The sequence below is a fragment of the Musca domestica genome, unplaced genomic scaffold (assembly GCF_030504385.1).
Source record: "Musca domestica strain aabys unplaced genomic scaffold, Musca_domestica.polishedcontigs.V.1.1 25, whole genome shotgun sequence".
Classification (NCBI taxonomy): domain Eukaryota; kingdom Metazoa; phylum Arthropoda; class Insecta; order Diptera; family Muscidae; genus Musca; species Musca domestica.
This window is the reverse complement of record NW_026712277.1, coordinates 11431717-11451104: the sequence shown is the minus strand read 5'-3', so window position 1 is coordinate 11451104 and position 19388 is coordinate 11431717. Positions and strand designations below refer to the sequence as shown.

At 37.4% G+C, this 19388-nt stretch overlaps 1 protein-coding gene across 1 annotated transcript in view; it reads left to right on the top strand.

The window, feature by feature from the left end:
• LOC131802938 (uncharacterized) overlaps positions 1-13554 on the top strand; it is a 41351-nt gene extending 27797 nt beyond the window's left edge. The window contains exons 3-10 of the mRNA XM_059123734.1: positions 7499-7584; positions 7651-7882; positions 7954-8147; positions 8210-8454; positions 8541-8774; positions 9573-9706; positions 10274-10411; positions 11636-13554. Of these exons, the coding sequence (XP_058979717.1) occupies positions 7499-7584; positions 7651-7882; positions 7954-8147; positions 8210-8454; positions 8541-8774; positions 9573-9706; positions 10274-10411; positions 11636-11828 (1456 nt within the window). The 3' untranslated portion in view covers positions 11829-13554. The remainder of the gene's footprint in view (positions 1-7498; positions 7585-7650; positions 7883-7953; positions 8148-8209; positions 8455-8540; positions 8775-9572; positions 9707-10273; positions 10412-11635) is intronic.
• The last annotated feature ends 5834 nt before the right edge of the window (positions 13555-19388 follow it).

The window sequence follows — 19388 nt, the reverse complement described above, 5'->3', positions numbered from 1 at the left end:
CTTGTTAACCTGCTGATTATTTTGTTAAGCTCGCTGGCGGTTTGTGGGATAACATTGGCGAAAGCAGGAAGCTGTGAAAATACGAATTTATAATTTTGCGTTGGTGTAATAGTCACTTCTTTATGATTCCATCTAAGAGCTACGAAAGAGATGACCTAGTGTTCTGATTACTTTTTTTTCCAGATACATAGATTTCCAAAGGAGGAAATCCACGTCTTCTCAATTAAAATAGCTCTAAGCCTCAAAATGCTTATTGCAAAGAAGTTGTGGTTGCTGTTGAGCCAGAGAACTTTTAAAATGCCTCAATTTGCCAGTTTTTGTGTTTTTACAACGCACAAAAGTTTGAAATGCCCAACAATCTAATGTTTCCCCAGCATGTGTCGATGAACGTACTTTTGAAACTAAAACAGTAATAACAACAACAACAACAACAGCAACGAAACGCCCAACAAAATGATTCATTCGGAGCGTATGTGTGCTGTTTGGCAGTTGTTCTTCTTCCTTTACTTATCGCAACCTATTAAATTACTTGCACCGCCGCCCCTTCTTCTTCGTCTTCTTCTTGGCAGAGAGATCATCTCCGACACTTGGGCATTGTGCTTAGCCCCCGTTCAAACAGAAAACAAAGAACAAAAACTGTCGCCTGCTTTTGTAGAACGCAAACAATTTGTGCAACAATGTTGCAACAAATTAAAAATAATTTTTTGCGTATCGAAGCACGTGTTTCTACGACCTAGGTTCCCCTTGTGCTGCTGCTGCTGCTGCTATTGCTTTAGCTGATTTGATTTCGGCATTATTCTTCGACAAAAGTACATATGTACGTATGTGTGAGCGTGTGTGTGTGTGTGTACGTATGCGGTGAATGTCGGCTGACACTTAAGAGAAAAAAAGTGTCAAAATATTGAATGACAGCTGGGGCAGCCAACCAACCATGACAAAACCAAGAGAAAAGGGAACAAAACAGAAAACTTGGCACGGCAGAAATGGGACAGAGGCTAAAAAATGCTAGTCAAAATTTGTTAAGGCAAAATTAGTGAAGCTCTCAAGGGCCTAAATGACTCGTACAAAAGAGGATATTTATTAACAACAAATATTTCGGTTTACCCAACTGATCATACCACACTCCCGTCCCAAGGCAGCAAAAAAGTCTTTGTTAAACGTGACATTAAGAGTTCACACAACAATTCGAAACAGAGCAACAATAACAACAACAGCTAGAAGAAATATTTCAATTAATTCTTTTTTTTTTCTCTCTCAACATTTGCCCAACCTGCAACGCGGTGTTGTTGTCTTTGGTGTTTTTGTTCTGCAGTAAATCCTAATCCTAATTTAATTTCAATTTATTTAAATGGATATTTAATTAAAACAAAATAAGGAGCATAAAATTGTTTTGCATGGCAAATGTGGAGAGTGGGACGAAGACGCACAGGCTACAAACAAACAAACGTACATACACACATACATCTCGATCACCAAGGCAACAGCTTCATTTGGCAAAAGAGGTCAGAATTTATATTCATTTGGGTTTTTTGTTTTTAATTGTATCCTTCATACCTTGTTATCCATGGAGAAGGACACAACAAAGCTGCCGACTGCTCCCACGCAGTAAAAGTATAGAATAATAGAGAAAATCGAATGAGAAAATGAAAACCGCTTATTCGGTTAAAGGTTTCAGGTATTTCAGTTGCCATATTCTCCACCATAAGATGGAGGCTAAGCTAATTTCCAATTGACAGTCGAAGACCCCATAAAATAGGTATGTCTGGTAATCCAACAATGTATAACAGATCGAGAGAGTAATTTTAATAGTCCTTTTATTTTTACTGAGAGAGCAAATCTCTGCCGAACACATTGTTCTTCTTAATCTTCTTGTATTGGAAATGGGCTATATCGCTTCAAGTTTAGCAACAGTCCTGCATACAACGGTGTACTGGTGACCACTTCGCTGTGACCGAAAAATGCTCGTGAGCTGAACATATCGCAATATTCCATTCGTTAAATATTGAAAAAAGAGCTCAGGGTAAGGCCATTAAAATTCCAAAAAGTGCAAGAACTTACACCGCTACAGAAAGAAAATAGACCCCAAAGAGCTAAAGAGATGCTTCGCTTGGCCGAAAGTGGTGAACTGCCGAATTTGGTTTTCTCCGAAGAGAAAACATTCGTTGTCCAGCAGTTTGTAAACGAACAAAATGATCCGCTTGGGTTTACTTGCCAAAGAGGTCAGCTGAAAATGTGCACCTTCGGTTGGCCACCAGAACTCAAGCGCCGGCCATAGTGATGGTGTGGGCCGCCAAAACCGTCGATGGTCGCTTTCCACTCGTATTAATCGACCGTGGCATCAGCATAAATATTATCGCGAAAATATTCTGGAGGGTTTATTAAAGCACGAAAACATTTTGGCCGCAGACCTTGGATATTCCAACAGGACTTGGTGCTGAGTCCGCACTCAGCACGACCCACCAAAGAATGGTTACAAACTGGGGTTTTTCGCTTCATTTTCAGGGCACAATGGCCACCAAAATCTCCGGATACCAATCCGTTTGACTATTGTGTCTGGAGTATTGAAGTAATACCCACTGTCCTGAATCTTTAAAATATCCGTCTCAGCACTCACATCTCTAGAAGACATTTATTATGAGCTCGTTCTTCCATACCGCAATGGGAATAGGAAAATGAAGTGGGTTTAGCTCGAATGGTGACTATCGTCCTTACACATCCTTGGTAGCCTATGGCAACAATTTAATTAAATCCATTTAGGTTTGCACCCTTTTGCTCTTCCCCGGGCACGGGACAAAACATTGTAACTTTTTGTGCTCTTCCATTTTTCTTCTTCATCTTCTTCGTCATCTCCTCGTCGTTTTATTCCCAGAGACCATCGCCACAATTGCGGTAATGTTTCACCGCATTTATTTTATGAACAAAAACGTAAATATACAATGAAGAATAATAGCCATGCGGATTTGATATGGAAATTATAATCCTCTGTTTAAATGGCACTTTGAGCCATGGGAGAGGTCAAAGCGGAAATGGAACCCGAAATGAGATGGAGGATAATTTTCCCGGTCGCCAATACATACAAACATGGCGGTTCTTAATTTTGTATGAATATAAAAAAATTGGACTGTTTAGGAGCCGCCTTTCGCCGCATTGCCCCCTAAAGGAGTTCTAGGGGACAAGCGCTAATAATTCTTATCTTTCTTAGCCACGTCGATATTTTTAAGAATTTTTAAATATTTCTATTGTAATTTGTAAAGTTTAATTTATAATTCTAGAATTGTATTTATAATTCCAAATATTTCAATTGCAATATTAGAATCAAGGCCTATAAAGGGTCGGACAAAATACTACTTTTGACCCGACAACTTTTAGATTATGATCTGGGGTGGGAAATTTCAAGTGGAGGTGATAGTATTCGGTTAGGAAATCAACATCTCAGGACAAACTTAACCCTCAACCACACATAAGAATTCGCAGAATCATTTAAACAAAATTTGGGTCATTTAGGTCCACGTTTTGGATAGCCCCCATAAATATATTTTAGACATAGTTTTCATACTAAAATCGGAAAATCTTGGTAATTTGAGTTCATAGCAAGAAGAAGACAACCTTGCAAAAAATATCAATATAGACCCACGTTTTGGTATAACCCTCATTTGAAGGTATCCCCTGATTTCAACTATTTCCAGGGTCTTGGCAACATATTTCTATCGATTTGGCCCTTATTTGGCATATTGGTTTCTATAGGAGTAGAAACCACCTTCGCAGAAAATGTTTATTGTAAATCAATGTTTCTGAGTAGCGCCAAGTGCCTCCTGATTTAACTTATTTCGAAAGTTTGTATTCAGGCTAGTTAAGCCAATATTCTCTGGGGGTGGAAAATTCTTGAGTTACAAAAGGTAATTCACGAATTACAAATAAAACGTCCAGAATGCGCCTAGCAATCTCGGCATTATCCATTCATCTTTCTTCAAGATCTCAGCTCCTCATATCTGTGAACTATCCTCCCAAAGAAGCCAAGCAGTTCTCTTTTTTTATTTTGGCAGACACTTTGGCCATTATTGCAAGCATTACCATTAGAAAGCCATAATTCAGTTGTTGGCTTATAAATCAGCTCATTAAATGGATGGACATGCTGCTTATGTCTGTCTGACTCTCAGTCCTCTGGCAGGACGTTAAAACGATTGCAGTCTTGAGCGTTAAATGCGTCTGGCAATTTTGTCACTGTCACTGCTACAGCCACCAACCTCTGCCTCTGCGAGAAATGCAACTATAAATTGACTCGCTTCGGGCCGGGGCGTGGAGCGAGGTAGGCAAGGGGAGAACTGCTGGTATTTGTCTTGGAAGATAAACAGGACAGCATACTTCCCACTCGGCAAAATCTCATGACTGAGTCATTCCTAAAACTGTTAGCAGGATATTTGCGGATACAGAGTACATGGGCGTATGTGTGTGGCGCGTGGCTTTGTTGGCCTGTGTAAGTCGTTATGTAAGGCAACACAATAAACAATTCAATGTTGTCGACACTGTTGTCATTGTTGTAACTGGTAGTTTTTCATTGTTGTGTCATCTGTGATGTTGTAGTTGTTGTTGGCAGTGCGGAGAGTTGAAATTGTAAAGTGTCGCCCGTCATCTTAGAAGATAATTTTTATGGCTCACTATTTCCGTTTTGTAACGTCTTTATTTTGTTGTTCTGCTCTCCCAAGCCTCATTGTCCTGCCCCCTCAAAATACATCATTCGTCTTTGCCCACACAAATGTCCCCTTTGATTTGTTGTTGTACGAGCAATTGTCTCGTCTCTGCAAGGATAGCGAAATGTTGTCGATAATGGCATTGTTTTGTTTGTCTATCTATCTACCCCCCTCTCTCTCTCTCTCTCCCGCCCCCTTCTCATGTCTGTCCCCCGCCAACATTATCACAATTTTGTAATATTTATGTTATTTGTAAAGAAGAAATTGTGTTCCATGACAGTTTTCGCGTTGGTGTTTGTTTTATTATGCATTGATTGTGCAAAAACAACTACACACACACAGTCACACTCACGCATACATTCACAACAATTTCAATTTATTTACGGATAGCTGTCGCTCAGTTCCGCCGTTCAGATTGCAATTATGACAACGACGTCGATAATGGCGTTAGCAATGAAACGCTCCATTGTTGGCTGAGCATGATTATGGCGGTTGCTGTTGTTGTTGCCAAACGCTTTAAGTCATCTATGCAAAATGCAAACATGTGGTTGTAAATCTTTTACAAATCATTTCCACCGAAAGTCATTAAATTGTATGTCATCGTCAATTTTGAATCTTCGACTATGGATAACAAACAAGGAAGGAAATTATGGAATTTAAAGGGGGCCTAAATCGCCAGACGAGGCAGAAAATCATAATAGAGAAGCATAGGATGAATAGCTTCGCTAAATGGATAATATTTGCTATTGGACGATTTTCTATACCCTCAGCCATATGGCTAGAGAGGGTATATATCATTTGATACGGCCAAAAACGTGCCTCATCAAAATAACGGTTGGGCCAAATCCGTTTCAGGACATTTCGAGTCGATCTAGCGATGTCCGTCCGTCCGTCCGTCTGTCTGGCTGCTGGCTGGTGCGCACGATAACTCTCGAAGGAAGTATCAGATCCGATTTCAAAGAATATAATTTACTGCACAGAATTAGAAAGGATAATTTGATTTTGCTCCAACTTTGCAAATCCTAATATTGACGTGAGTGTTAGGTCAGTTGCGAAAATGGACAATACCTCCCCCACAAAGGGTCAACATTTTAAATAATTATAGCTCTTATAAAATGTAATGTAAGTGTCCGATTGCCTTCAAATTACACACATCACCATGTTTTTATTAACCCAAGGTCAGGTGTGAAGATGGATTATGTCGGACCACTCATTCTGCTACCTCCCCCACAAAAGGGTCAACATTTTGAATACCCACGAAGCTCATATATAGAGAAATTGACATTCGATTCCATTCAGACTTGGTACATCTCAATATTTCCATTAACACAAGCTATGTTGTAAAGTTGGTAGAGATCGGAGCGTTTCATCTGGTACCTCCCTCGCTAAGGGGCAAAGTTTTAAATAACCGAAACGATCATAAAATCCAAAATAAGCATCCGGTTCTCTTCAAATCACACACATCTCAATATTTTTATTAACTCAAGGTCTAGTGTGAAGATGGGATCTATCGGTCCACTCCTTCTGGTATCTCCCCCACAAAGCGTAAAAATCTTGAATATCCATGAAGCTAATAAAACGCGAAATAAAAATCCGATTCCATTCATATTTGGTATATATCAAAATTTCCATAAACATAAGATGTGTTGTGAAGATGGACAATATTGGACCACTCCTTCTGGTCACCACTCCAAAGGGACGAAATGTATTTAAGTAATTTTTATCAGACCTATGTCAGATACGAAATGGAAAATATTGGCCCACCCCTTCGGAGCCTCTCCTATGAAAGGTCAGCAGTTTGAATTTTTATGACACAAGTCAAAATATATTTAAATAACCGAATATTGGCTGAGGGTATACAGCTGTCGGTAAAACCGACTTATTTTAACTTCTTATTTTGGAGTTTAATCAGCTATCATCCCCGACTAAAATGCTTTGCGATTAATTTGACGCCGTCGTTAGTCAATGAGTTTTGATTTTTTTAATCCGAACTGGATCTACAAATATCGCGTGGCTTATTAAGGCAAATCTTTGAAAGTTTTGTATAAAACATTGCTTAATGGTCTACGTTACTTTGAGCAAGATTCGTATTGTTATCCCGTCCATTTGGAGCGTATACGCATTATATGAACCACATGGAACGGCAATACGTATACGCACACCCTAACTCCCTTAATAATTTCTGTTGTTCAGATTTTATTCCTTTTCTTAATTCCATAGGTCGTCCATTTCATAAACTTGAAAATTGTAGAAGAAATCGCCTCTATTAATTTTAATAAAGCTAACCTGCTGGATGCCTTCTCTATGGCCAACCTAATTAAAATTGGCATTTGTTAGCCCCAAAAACATGAATTGATGCCAGCCAAGGGCCAAGAAGCAAAAGCGTAGAGAAGGGAGAGAGGGCGGTTATAAAAAAAATCTTAAAGTTAATTGGCTTTAATTTCAGCTAGAATAAATACATTCTAGGGCAAAAAGCTGGAAAAAATATTTACGTTTCGGTGCTGGTTTTTCTGGCACTTGTTTCTCTGCTTTTAGTTTGTCGGGTGTTTTATTTATTTATTATTTTTCATTTTTGTTTCTCATTTTTTTGGCTTTCATTAAGCACATTCTGACCACTGAACTAAAAAACAAAACGACCAAAGGACGTACTTTTGATAAGCATAATTTCCAGTTGGAAAGCATTTTCTTGTTTCGTTTTTTTCAGCCTTCTCCACTTTTATTACGAACCATTTCTTCCGTAACTAGATTATTTGCTTACGAAACTCTTTTTTTCATAAATAATTCCTGTTTGGTTTTTTATTTCGTTTCAGATTTGTACTGCATTTGAATACATCGACGCCCTTAAATATAAATTTCTCACAAATTGTGGCACGCAAGCTGTACTTTAATCAGACGAGTAAGTCCCGAGATGTTCTGTCACTAATCGATCGAATACAATTCTCTAATTCCCAATTAATTTTAGTAAATCTGCTGCGTTCCAGCAAAAATGCCCAACATTCGATAACCCTGACTTGTGCTCTACGTGGCCAGTATGATATTTTTGTGCAAGCCCGTCACAGGGGTTCGGTGAAAATCGAGGCCATTGGTTTGCACCCGCAGGCCAATTGGCCGCTATTGAATCGGACACATCGCATCACCATACGAAGTCAAAATCGAATACGAAAACGCCAAATGATTGTCAAATGGGACAAGAGGTGGGTAATGGATGGGTGACAATAGTAATTTCCCGGAAAAGTGTTATGTGATACGTTTTCGTCTATTCCAGCAAGTTTGATTCGCATGCAGTCCAGTATTGCCTGGTGGTCAGCACGAGAAATGCCCATAAAGATTTCTGTCAGGCAGTTGATGAGTTTTTGACATCGCCCTCGGCAAATCGTAGGAATTCACCGGGAGTTTGTCAACAACCCCTAACCATAGAATCGATATTGTCCAGGCCAGCTGAGAGGGCAAAGAAAATCGGTAGGTAAAAATCATGTCTAGATTTGTTAGCGTTTCTTCATAAGAATTTTTATACTTTCCAGATCCCCACACCACAAATGTCATTTGCACCGGCAGTCGCACTCATCAGCTGATCAGAGGCTTGGCGCCCAATTATGAATACTTTTTGGATGTGTTTGGCATTCACACCAAACGCCAGAATCTCACCTTCCACATAGCCTCATCAACCATTCATTTCAACAGAACTCATCCGGCCTTGTTGAAGGCCAACTCCCTAAGTATTGTTAAGATATCAGGTTTACATGGGGTGCAAGTGTTTAGTTTTAAGGTAAGCAGAATATCTCAGTATTTACGAGCTCGAATGCCAGGAGGAGGTCTATAAAATTAAAAAAAATGACTTCTCTTTGTTTCAAGGTCCCTCCTCTTCCCAAGCCCGATTCCCAGACGTCACTGCGCTATCTGGTCTTACCCTGTGGCGGCAGTGAAGTCGATGCCAAGATTTTGAAACAACGCAAAGTCATTGGAAATATCAGCAACATTTACCGGCCAACATACATTGATCTCTCTTCGATACGAGAAGCGGGGCGCTACATGATCCGTTTCAAGCCCAGCAATGATGATGAAGTTCTGCGCGCCAATAAAATTGGGGTAAGAGGAATATGAAATTTGAAGAAGTATTCTATGGAAGAGAACTTATAGACGATGGGGCGATGGTGGTAGAAAACTAAAATAAGGTGGTTTCCTTTTATCATATGTTCGATGTGTGAGAAAACAAGGCTAGTAGCTTAGTTCCAGATCCTGAAATAATCTTATAGTTTTATTGAAAAAAGTGCGGTTTATGGCGCTATAAAAAAATTAAAAAAGATTAGCATAACTGCCAAGTTTTTTTTGGTCCATAAGTTTATTTTAAAGGTCTGCCAATTAGCTGTGATATTTCTACCCGTACTTTCTGGGTACAGATGTTACTGCTTTCCTTATTAGATGACTAATAAGGGGGGTGGCAAAAAATCCCTAACCAAAAGTCGTTAAAACTCTTTCTCATTTCAGTATTGAATTATAGATTTTTTTAAAACTTTCAGAAATTGGTCTCTGGTAATATTAAATATTGATAATAAAAAGTTGACCGATTTTTATACATTTCCATTGATACTGCCTAGATTCGACTCCCAAAAAACATTCGTTAATTTTTTTCGTTAAATTTCTATTTCACCTTATTTTCATCTATTCACTCACAATAAGACCCATGGCCACACCACCTCTTGCAAAATACCCACTTCAAATCACATATTTTGAAAATCAATTTGTTTTGAATAGTGTCCTAAATTGAGTTTTTTGTATAATCTGCTTTGACAAACCATGAAACCGTATCAAAATAATTGTTTCTCTTTTTAGCATTCTAAAATTAATTATCGTGATTTTTTGTATTTTTCCTCTTCTTTTTTGTAGCTGGCCGTAACAACCAATCGCGTTTTTAGTCAACTGCCCGAATTGCCCGAAAACATAACCGTTTTTGAGGTACGAACAAAATGTCACTCCACCAAAATTGCCTGGTACAGTTCGCCAGAAATTCGAACACTCAGGTGAGCAAACAACAGAATTTTCGTTTAATTCAGTTTTTCTTGTTTTTGCTTTGGTTGTGTTTTGTTTTGCTTTGTTTTGGGAACGACACAGTTTTTACAACAATCCAAACAAAATCAACGTTAAATCAAATAAACAAATATTGATTCTTGTTGTTGTTTTTTGTTGTTGTTTTTTTGTTGTTGCTATTATTTATTGTTTCATTATTAAAAACTGTGGACAACAACCTGCTGACCCCATTGGAACTTGTTCTCGATGCTGTTGCGTGGCATACGACCTGTACACACACACGCTCACACTCACACCCACTCACACAATGAAAATATGGAATTTATGAAAATTGGATGATGTCCTCTCCACTTCCATTCGAATACTCTTCTCCCCGCAACCGCTAAACAATGTTGGGATTCTGGCTGGCCGTTGTGTTACATCGACATTCAACTGCGTACATGTGTGTGTGTCTATATGTGTGCATTGGGCCTTTATAATGCAATACATCACGGTGGTGGTGGTGCTGTTGGTGCATTTCCCGATATTGCGGTGTGTTTTGGGCCGATTCACTGGAGCAGTTACTGCATAATTGTGTTCAATTTGCCGCAACGCAATCGCAGCTCCATCGATTATACAAATTATTGCATGGATTTTGGCAAGCGTGTAGTTCAGCATCCGCAGTTTCATTCAATAAAATGCCCCAAAAAAGCTAAAAAGTGAGTATATAAATATCCGAAGATTCTCTAGATTAACGCAAACACACACACATACAATTGTAATCGTATATTTGCCAAAAAAAATGTGGGGGACAAAAAGTAAATGTCTGGCCATAGACAAGGCACAAATAGATTTTATTGACAATAATAAAATAAATAATAAGTTTTTTTTTCTGGGTACTTTTCCAGTAATATTTACTCAGTACACCCTTTCGAGAGAGAGAAAGATACATTTTATACAATTTTATCAAAATATTTAAAACTAAAAAATAAAGAGAGAGAGGGAGAGAAAGGTACATTTTAGATATAGATCCCATATATAGGGTGAGAAAAAAAAACTGCAACAAAGTCAACGCCATTTTTTTAATTGTATTGAATTAAAGCAAAAAAAATGTCGGAAATAGCATCAAATTTTAGAATAAGTTTAGATTTGTTCGAATTGGTCAACTTTGGCACGAATTATGACCTTCAAACGGCCAAAGAAACCCGAATGTTGCTCTGCGGTATTTCGCCCACTTTGGTATTTTTTAGTGCCAACCTTGCTTTCCAAAATACTCCAGACACAATAGTCCAATGGATTGGTATCCGGAGATTTTGGTGGCCATTGTGCGCTGGATAATATTCGGCATTTATTCTGATGCTACGGTCGATTAATACGAGCGACCATTGGCTGTTAGGGCGGCCCACACCATTACCACCGGCGCTTGAGTTCTTGTGGCCAACCGAAGGTGCACATTTTCAGCTGACCTCTGAACCTCTGACCTCCGCTGATGTTGCTGTTTTCTTCCGTCCATTTCCTTGACGTTGGGCTACGCTACCAGTATCACGGTAACGATGGCAAAAGGTTTATTCACATTTATATCCTGGAGTGCCCTAATGATAGACACTTGTGGTTTTCCAGCCAAATATAAAGAAATCACGCTTAAATTCCATCACGAATAACTTTTTCTGGAAAATTCTCACCAAAATGCTTTTGTACCCTTGTAAACAATATAATGAGCTGTCACTGGAATAATTTTAAGAGCCGTCAGACGAGTGGCTTAGAAATGGCAGCAGTCTGAAGTTGGCTGCAGTTTTTTCATCTCACCCTGTATTGCAATGTTGAAGTCTACCACATGGTCGACACCTGATGTGTGTTTGTTATTTGTACAGTTTACCCGCCAATTATTAACAAAAAACATTAAAAATTCTTTCTTTTTTTTTGCTTCATTTTTCAATTCGCAGCCCACCACTTTTGGAAACCGACACCATTTTCAATCTAACACCCGGTGAATCCTATCTAATCTATGTGACGGCCAATCTGAGCGAAGGCAAGCCGCTACCCTATCAATCTCTAAAAGTGAAAATGCATCACCAGTGCCCCGAGGAAGTGCTGGGCGCCGAATCAAGAGATCAATCGACCTACTATTTAAATTAAGTTTTAAACTATAAGAAAGCCAACACAAAAAGAATTCCAAAAAAGAAAGAAAACAAAAAAAAAAACAACAAACAAAACAAGCTATGATTAACTCTAAACTAAATTACAGTAGCAAGGAAAGAAAACGTCATTGCCATTGCCATTTCCTAATCAAAAAAGAAACACACAACAAAACAGAAAAAAAGAAAAACAAACACCATATTTGATAAATAAGCAACGAAAAATCAAATGAATATTTTTACAACAACTAATTTTAAATTAAATGTTTTAGTTGTAGGAGATTTGTTTTTGTAATGTTTTAGAATATATATGGAAAACAAGTAGCTTTTAATTTTGCAGCAATAAGTTATGTTAAGAGGGAGAAAAAATGAAAAACGAAAAAGAAAGCAAAAAAATTAAATATTATTTGGCTTTAAGATTTGCAGGTCTACCTAAAATCGAGCATAGGAAGTCTAAGTTTTTCACCAAGAAAGTTGAACACAAGGGAAATCCAATGAGGTCTCACGAAGGCAAATTCAGGCCTGAGCTTTCTCTTGATGTCAAAAGTACTTCTGTGGAGCCTTAATCAAAAAGGGCAAAAACAAAAAATATTTCACAAATTATAAATTTCAAAATTGAAAATTATGTTCCGGTCAAAATATAAATATGTTATATAAAAAACTGCATGGGGCCGTACGGACTCCACCTAGTAAGGAAGTTGACATTTATTGTATGCTGCCTCGAATTTTAGTTAGACCTGTCACACAGCAGACTTCAATTTTAATTTTTGTTTGAGATTGCAATGCCATTCATGTTTGTACATTTTTTATTTCGCCCGAACCTATATATATTTGTAAATATAAGTGTAGTTCGATACGATGAATTGCTCAGGTTCAATATTACAAAATGGGAGTGATAAAAACTGGAGAGAATACCTAAGAAATTTCTCCAACCCAACAATTTTCCATTAGCCAATTGGATCATTTATAAGAAATTGGGTAGAACTGTGTATCAATGGGTGTTGCATATTCGAATAGACTCACCATTAAAAAATTTGCCTTATTGTCTTCCATTTGCGTATAAATTTTGTATTTTCATTTATTTTTTTTTCTCACTGAATTTATTCTTCCCCTTTTCATCCTCCAGTTTTAATCACTTCCATCATGTTTGGAAAATTTACCATGGGCAATTTATTATTTTTCTTATGTAAATTATTATTATTTTTTAAATAGCTTTTATCTTCAGTCTTTTGTTTTCTACACTCGCATATTATATAAGTATTGATGTGGTTGTTGTTAAAACCACAACAACAACAACAAAAACTATGAAAAAATAAAATTAAAAAAGAGAAAAACCAACTATTCTACCTATTTACCTACCTACCGTAATTTCAATAAATGAAGATGAAGCAGAGGAGGAGCAGAGAAATTGCTACATAACTTTAACAATAAAGTAAATATTTATAATTAATATGAAATAAAATAAAAAACGAAACAAAACAAAACAACAAATAAAATATGACAATAAACATGCAGCTTCATTCTCTTCTTTTTTTCTTTTTTTCCCACAAAGGGATATATTTGAAAAATAATTAATTAACTACAACTAACTATGTACTAATGGCTAAAATGAATAATGAAACACACATACATTGAAAATCAAATAAATTGAATACAACAACAACAAAAAATATACACTTACATACCACACATATAGAACAACAACATTTATATGAATCAAACTTATTTAAGATCGGAAATTATGGAATTTATCATTGATATTTTATACGAAGTTAGGAGCGATTTTTACAGATTTCAAAGGAGGCTTAAACTTTCTCAAGGATGAGATAAGATATAGCGTTTTTCGTTTGGTTTCAACTAATGCTAGCAATTTGTATTGGATTTGTCACAGTCATTGGCAGGATATAAAAGCCATATTGGGTTTGGGGTGATTCAAATCGAGTAATTCATATATCGGGGCTATGATTGCATTAGATAAAATATAAAGTCTATGGACCCCAAGAAGTACTGACCGCGTCAAGACTATTTAGTGTGAAACTTCAAATGATTATCACCCAACCTTGGACTACACGGAAAGTCAATGTACATTTGGCTCGCACACATACATAGTTTATTTTAGGAACATGGATTTTCAACCAAGACCAAATTATAACACGATTGGTCAAGTGTTCCAATTGCCTGTTCTGGTCTAGTCTTATAATACAGCAGAACATGGGTTCGGGATCAACACAAATTATAATGGCCTGTATAATTCAACTTTGCTGGCCTGTCCATTTTTCAGGCTTTGAAACGATATGGGCGTCAAGCAACGGGTTCAAAAATTTGATGGGGTACTCGGATGACATTTACAACATCACCCATTGGAAATTGTGACGTAACTCCCAAAGCACCCTTCACAGCACCCGGTCGCTCACTCCAAAAGAGACAATTTACCATTGCTGAGGCAATATAAAAAAACTGCAAAAAAGTCAAATGCCATAATTTTTACATTTTTTAAAAAAAAATTATTGTATGAAAGCAAAAAATGTCGGAAATAGCATCAATTTTGAGTATAAGTTTAGATTTTTTCGAATTGGTCACCTTTGGCACGAATTATGGCTTTCAACCGCCCAATGAAAATGTCACACGCTGCCCGAATGTTGCTATATGGCATTTTGGCCCACTCCCGGCGAAGCGCTTGGTATTTGTCAGTGCCAACCTTGCTTTCCAAAATGCTCCAGACACTATAGTCCAACGGATTGGTTTCCGAGATTTTGGTGGCCATTGTGCGCTGGAAATGAAGAGAGGAACCTCATTTTGTCACCATTCTTAGGTGGCGCGTGCTGAGTGCGATGGTGCTGAGTCCTGTTGGAATGTCCAAGGTCTGCGGCCAAAATGTTTGCGTGACCAAGGCTTTAATACACCCTTCAGAATATTTTCGCGATAATATTCGTCATTCTTTTTGATTAATACGAGCGGAGAGCGACCATCGGCTGTTATGGCGGCCCACAGCATCACCATGGTCCGCACTTGAGTTCTCGTAGCCAACCACCAGCCGAAGGTGCACATTTTCAGCTAACCTCTTTGGCAAGCATTTTCTTTGTTTACAAACTGCTGGACAACGACATCGAATGTTTTCTCATTGGAGAAAACCAAATTCGGCAGTTCACCACTTTCGGCCAAGTGAAGCAACTCTTTAGCTCTTTTGAGTCTATTTTCTTTCTGTTGCGGTGTAAGTTCTTGCACTTTTTGGAATTTCAATGGCTTTACCCCGGAATTTCAATGGCTTTGCCAAATGGAATATTGTGACATGTTCAGTTCACGAGCCATTTTTCGGGTTTCGATCAAGTCGCTTCTTTACTTCCGTCCACTTCCTTGACGTCGGGCTATGCTACCAGTATGACGGTAACGGTTAATTTACATTTAAATGCTGGAGTGCTCTAACGATAGTCACTTGTGGTTTCCCGGCCAAATACAGAGAAATCACATTATCACGCTTGAATTCCATCACGAATAACTTTTTTTCTGGAAAAAACGGAATACAAACCGTATCACATTTTTCCATGTACACAGTGCACTGAAATTTTGTTAATTCGGGGAAAATATTCAAAATCAAGGCTAAAACTTAATATTTTTATAGTTTTTAAAAAGGTCGATACTTTAATATGTCCCCTTTTCGAAGGTTCTAAAGTGATTCAGTCATTGCCTACAATATACTCATTTGTTGAAAGTTGTGTTCTGACTAGGGTAGGGCAGTGAAAGCTTATCGTGGTTGTTCACAAGTTTCACTGCTGAGAAGGTAATTTATTATCTGCCTTTTCTAAAATTGGTACATCATCATTTAGGAACATCATGATTTGCCTGAATGCTGATACAACTAAATTTCTGCTCCTAGAAAATATAAATTAATTTCTTACTTGAAACATTACTTAATTCCAAACCAAGTTTACTCCGAAAAATATTAGCCGAGGTCTTCATCGACTTTGTATACATTCATATATATAAACAAAGGTAATACCGTATTTATAACCCACTGTCCAATTTAGATAGTAATCTACGAAATGTACTATAAAAACATTACAACCCAAAAAGAACACTATTATTACTATTATTATTATTATTATTATTGTATACAAAAGACATGCCATATACTAAAAAACTATATAAAATATAAAAATTATAAAAATTCAATTCATTATGGAAAACAATAAAAACGACTGTAATGAAAATAAATCGTAAGCAGGGGCTTAGTTCTTGTGCCATGGAAAAGGGAAATTAAAAGATTTATAAAAGAAATAAATGTGAAATAAATAAAAAAAAAGATTATTAAGAAAATATTATTAATTTCTTATTTTCATAGAACAAAAAAAAAGGGCCCTTCATCTTGTCATTTACAAATTATTCATCTACCTACCTATCAATCCTTGTGGTCTCCCACCTCTTCTAATTCGAGGCGATCACTTTAAATTCTTCCCCTCCAAATTATCTGTAACCGCACTTGAAATATTTTACACCTTAATGGATTTTCAGCAATTATTCGCCCATTTATCAACTGCAACAGCCGACAGATACAATTTAAACAAATTAAATAGAACCAGCTCTATGTTGTAGTCGCGGTCAAACACCTAACCACTGTGGAGGCGACGAGAACTCGAAACTGTTGTTGATTAATGAGGAATGAATTTGTCTCGTTTGTTGCAGCAAACAAATTCGAATGTGGAAAACTTTGACAAATGGTTTCATTCCACACACACTCGGACACACACACAAACATGTTCGAACACCCATACATATCACCCTCACAAAACAACAACACAAAAAGGATCAAATGTGCAACATCACCGTATAAACACTACTTTAACACACAGGAACACACACACCCACACAAATGGGTTCTCTTTTTTGCAAAGAGTAAATTCCCATAATGTCCTTTATTCGAAACGGCAGTTTGAAAAAGTCAAATGATATTAAAAATAAAACCCGTTATACCTTGTTCTTGCTTTGCCGCTCACCGATGTCGCTCGGCGTTGAAATGATTTTAATTGTGATGGCCGTACCAAACACAACAGCCGACAACAACCGACACATCGACCGGCCAGACAGTACAACTGAAAGTCGCAACGAACTAAACACAACGCCCTTTATATGGATACGTATTGGGGTAGGCATTTGTGTTTTTTTTTTTTTTTTTTTTTTTTGGGAAATATTTTAAACAAAATGCATACGAGATGTGGGGAGGGAAATTATTATTCGGCATATAATAGGATAGACGAAAGCCCAACTGGACAACACATAAAATAGCTTGCCGGAAAAGGACTGATATTGGAAGGGAAGGAACATCGGCGTCTTCTAAGTTTATGCCTTTTAAGAAGGGGACAATATCCCATCTTAGCACGGCTTTTGTAAACATTCCAAAGGGGGTTTCTTCTTAACATCGAATTTCAGAACTCAAAGGAATGTCTTTAAATCCATGTTTAAAATGTCGTATAAAACGTGATGATATGAGGACAAACATAAAAATGCATGGAATTTAAATATAGGTCTCAGAATATGCCAAAAGTGACTCGCGTTATGATTATTCAAACCGTGGACCCTTTATTGGGGTAGTTCTGCAGAAAGAAAGTCGAACAATTATTATGATAGCAATTGTTAATCAAAATGCAAAACTTTTATGGGAGATACGAGAAGGTGTGGCACGATAAATTCCATATTAACATCGGATCTCTTGCTGTGGGAATTATTTAAATATACCTAGTTAGACTTGTTTCCCAAGTTATAAGAGATATATGTATTGAATATTGTCACCCTTTGTGGGGAAGGCACCAAAAGGGGTGTACCAATACCTGTGTCATCTTCACTCCAGATCTTGTGTTAATAAAAATATTGGAATGTGTGAATTTTGAAGAGAATCGAGTGCATATTTCTGTCGATGTTAGATTCATTATTATTCAAAATTTTGACTCGTTCTGGGGGAAGTTCCAGAAGAGGTAGATATATCCCATCTCCACATCTGATATTGAATTTATAAAAATATAGCCACGTAATGAGTTAAAAAAACTGGATTCTTATTTCGCGTTTTATGAGCTTCATGCATATTCAAAATTTTGACCAATTGTGGAGAAGGAGTGGTTCGAAAGATTTCGTCGAAGATAAACATTTTCCCAATCTAATTTTAAGGTCACTAAAGACACGAAATCTTTTTATGTTTAAAAACAATAATTCACTCGTAGTAAAAATATTTTGTTGCACTTGTCTTAAGTTTCGTAGTGAAAAAAAGGCAACACTTTCCACATTTCCCTCGTAATTTGAGCCCTGCAAATGACATTTGTTTTTTGTTTGCGTTGTTTTTTTTCGGAAAATCCTTCGTGATAATTTGTTGTTGCGCATCATCCCAACATTTTAAATTAACAATTTCGTGTTGGGAAAAATTAGTTTATTTTCTAATTTTGTAACAAAAACTGCTGCACAAAAACGGGAGTTTTTGTTGCCTAAAAATAAGCGGCTGTTTTTGCAATCATCAAATAATAGACAATGAGTTCAATCGACAAACATAACGTCAGAGACATGCATACGTACGCACACTCCCATACACACACACATGCACACACACACACCCATATGGCTTTCGGGTAATCGACATAATAATTAAGCCTTCCTAATGCCTAATAAGCTAATTAAAGCCGAATTGCCGTTTTAGCTGCAGCAATTAAACAGTGAAATGTGTCAGCGCCTGTAATTATGCTATGAATAGTTGGCAAATGACTCCATGACTCGATTTCCATTCCGTGGAACGCCGAGTGAAATATTTCGCTGGAAATGTAATACGCAAATCGCATTATTCTGGCAAATATTCAATTATCCATGCGCCATAACATGTGCAGCGAGTCGTGGCGAGAGATAAGCCGTAGCAGTAAAATTCCGCTCACTCGCCCCTTCAGGGGACCCCTTCACATCAGTGTCAAATGTCCAATAAATCATTCGTAAACAGATCAAAAACAATTACTGACATGATTGTTATGCCCACTTCTATGACGTCCGAAAAAAAAGCTCCAAGGGAAATCGACGTGAAAAACATTAAACGCTGATAAGACTTTGGCTAAACCCACAGAACTGAATTTGCCACTGAGCAAACAGAATAATTTGCCAATACTTGGAATAGCTAAAAATTGGGGGTAATTAATGTTGGTATTGGGGAAAAAATTTTAAATAAATTAAGAGACCCTTCTCGTGGCCAAGTTTTCAATTTTCTTTCTTTCTTTCAATGTGTGTGTGTGAAAAATTTACCCCCATCGTCACATTGTCGTCTCTGAAATTGATAAAGGATATTTTATCGTTAATAAATTAATTCTTCTTATTTCCAACCAGCCACATTTTTAATTGTCTAATGATAGCTCCGCGCGCTCACACACACACACATACACTCACACCGAGACACTTTCAGCTGCATAATTGACTAAACATTTCGGAAATGACGCATTATCGCCACAGATACCAATCATCATCGAACTGATAACATGATAAAGACCTCCTCTGGCGAAACGATGACAAGCCGATTGGATGGCTGCCAAAGCCAACAGGTGAA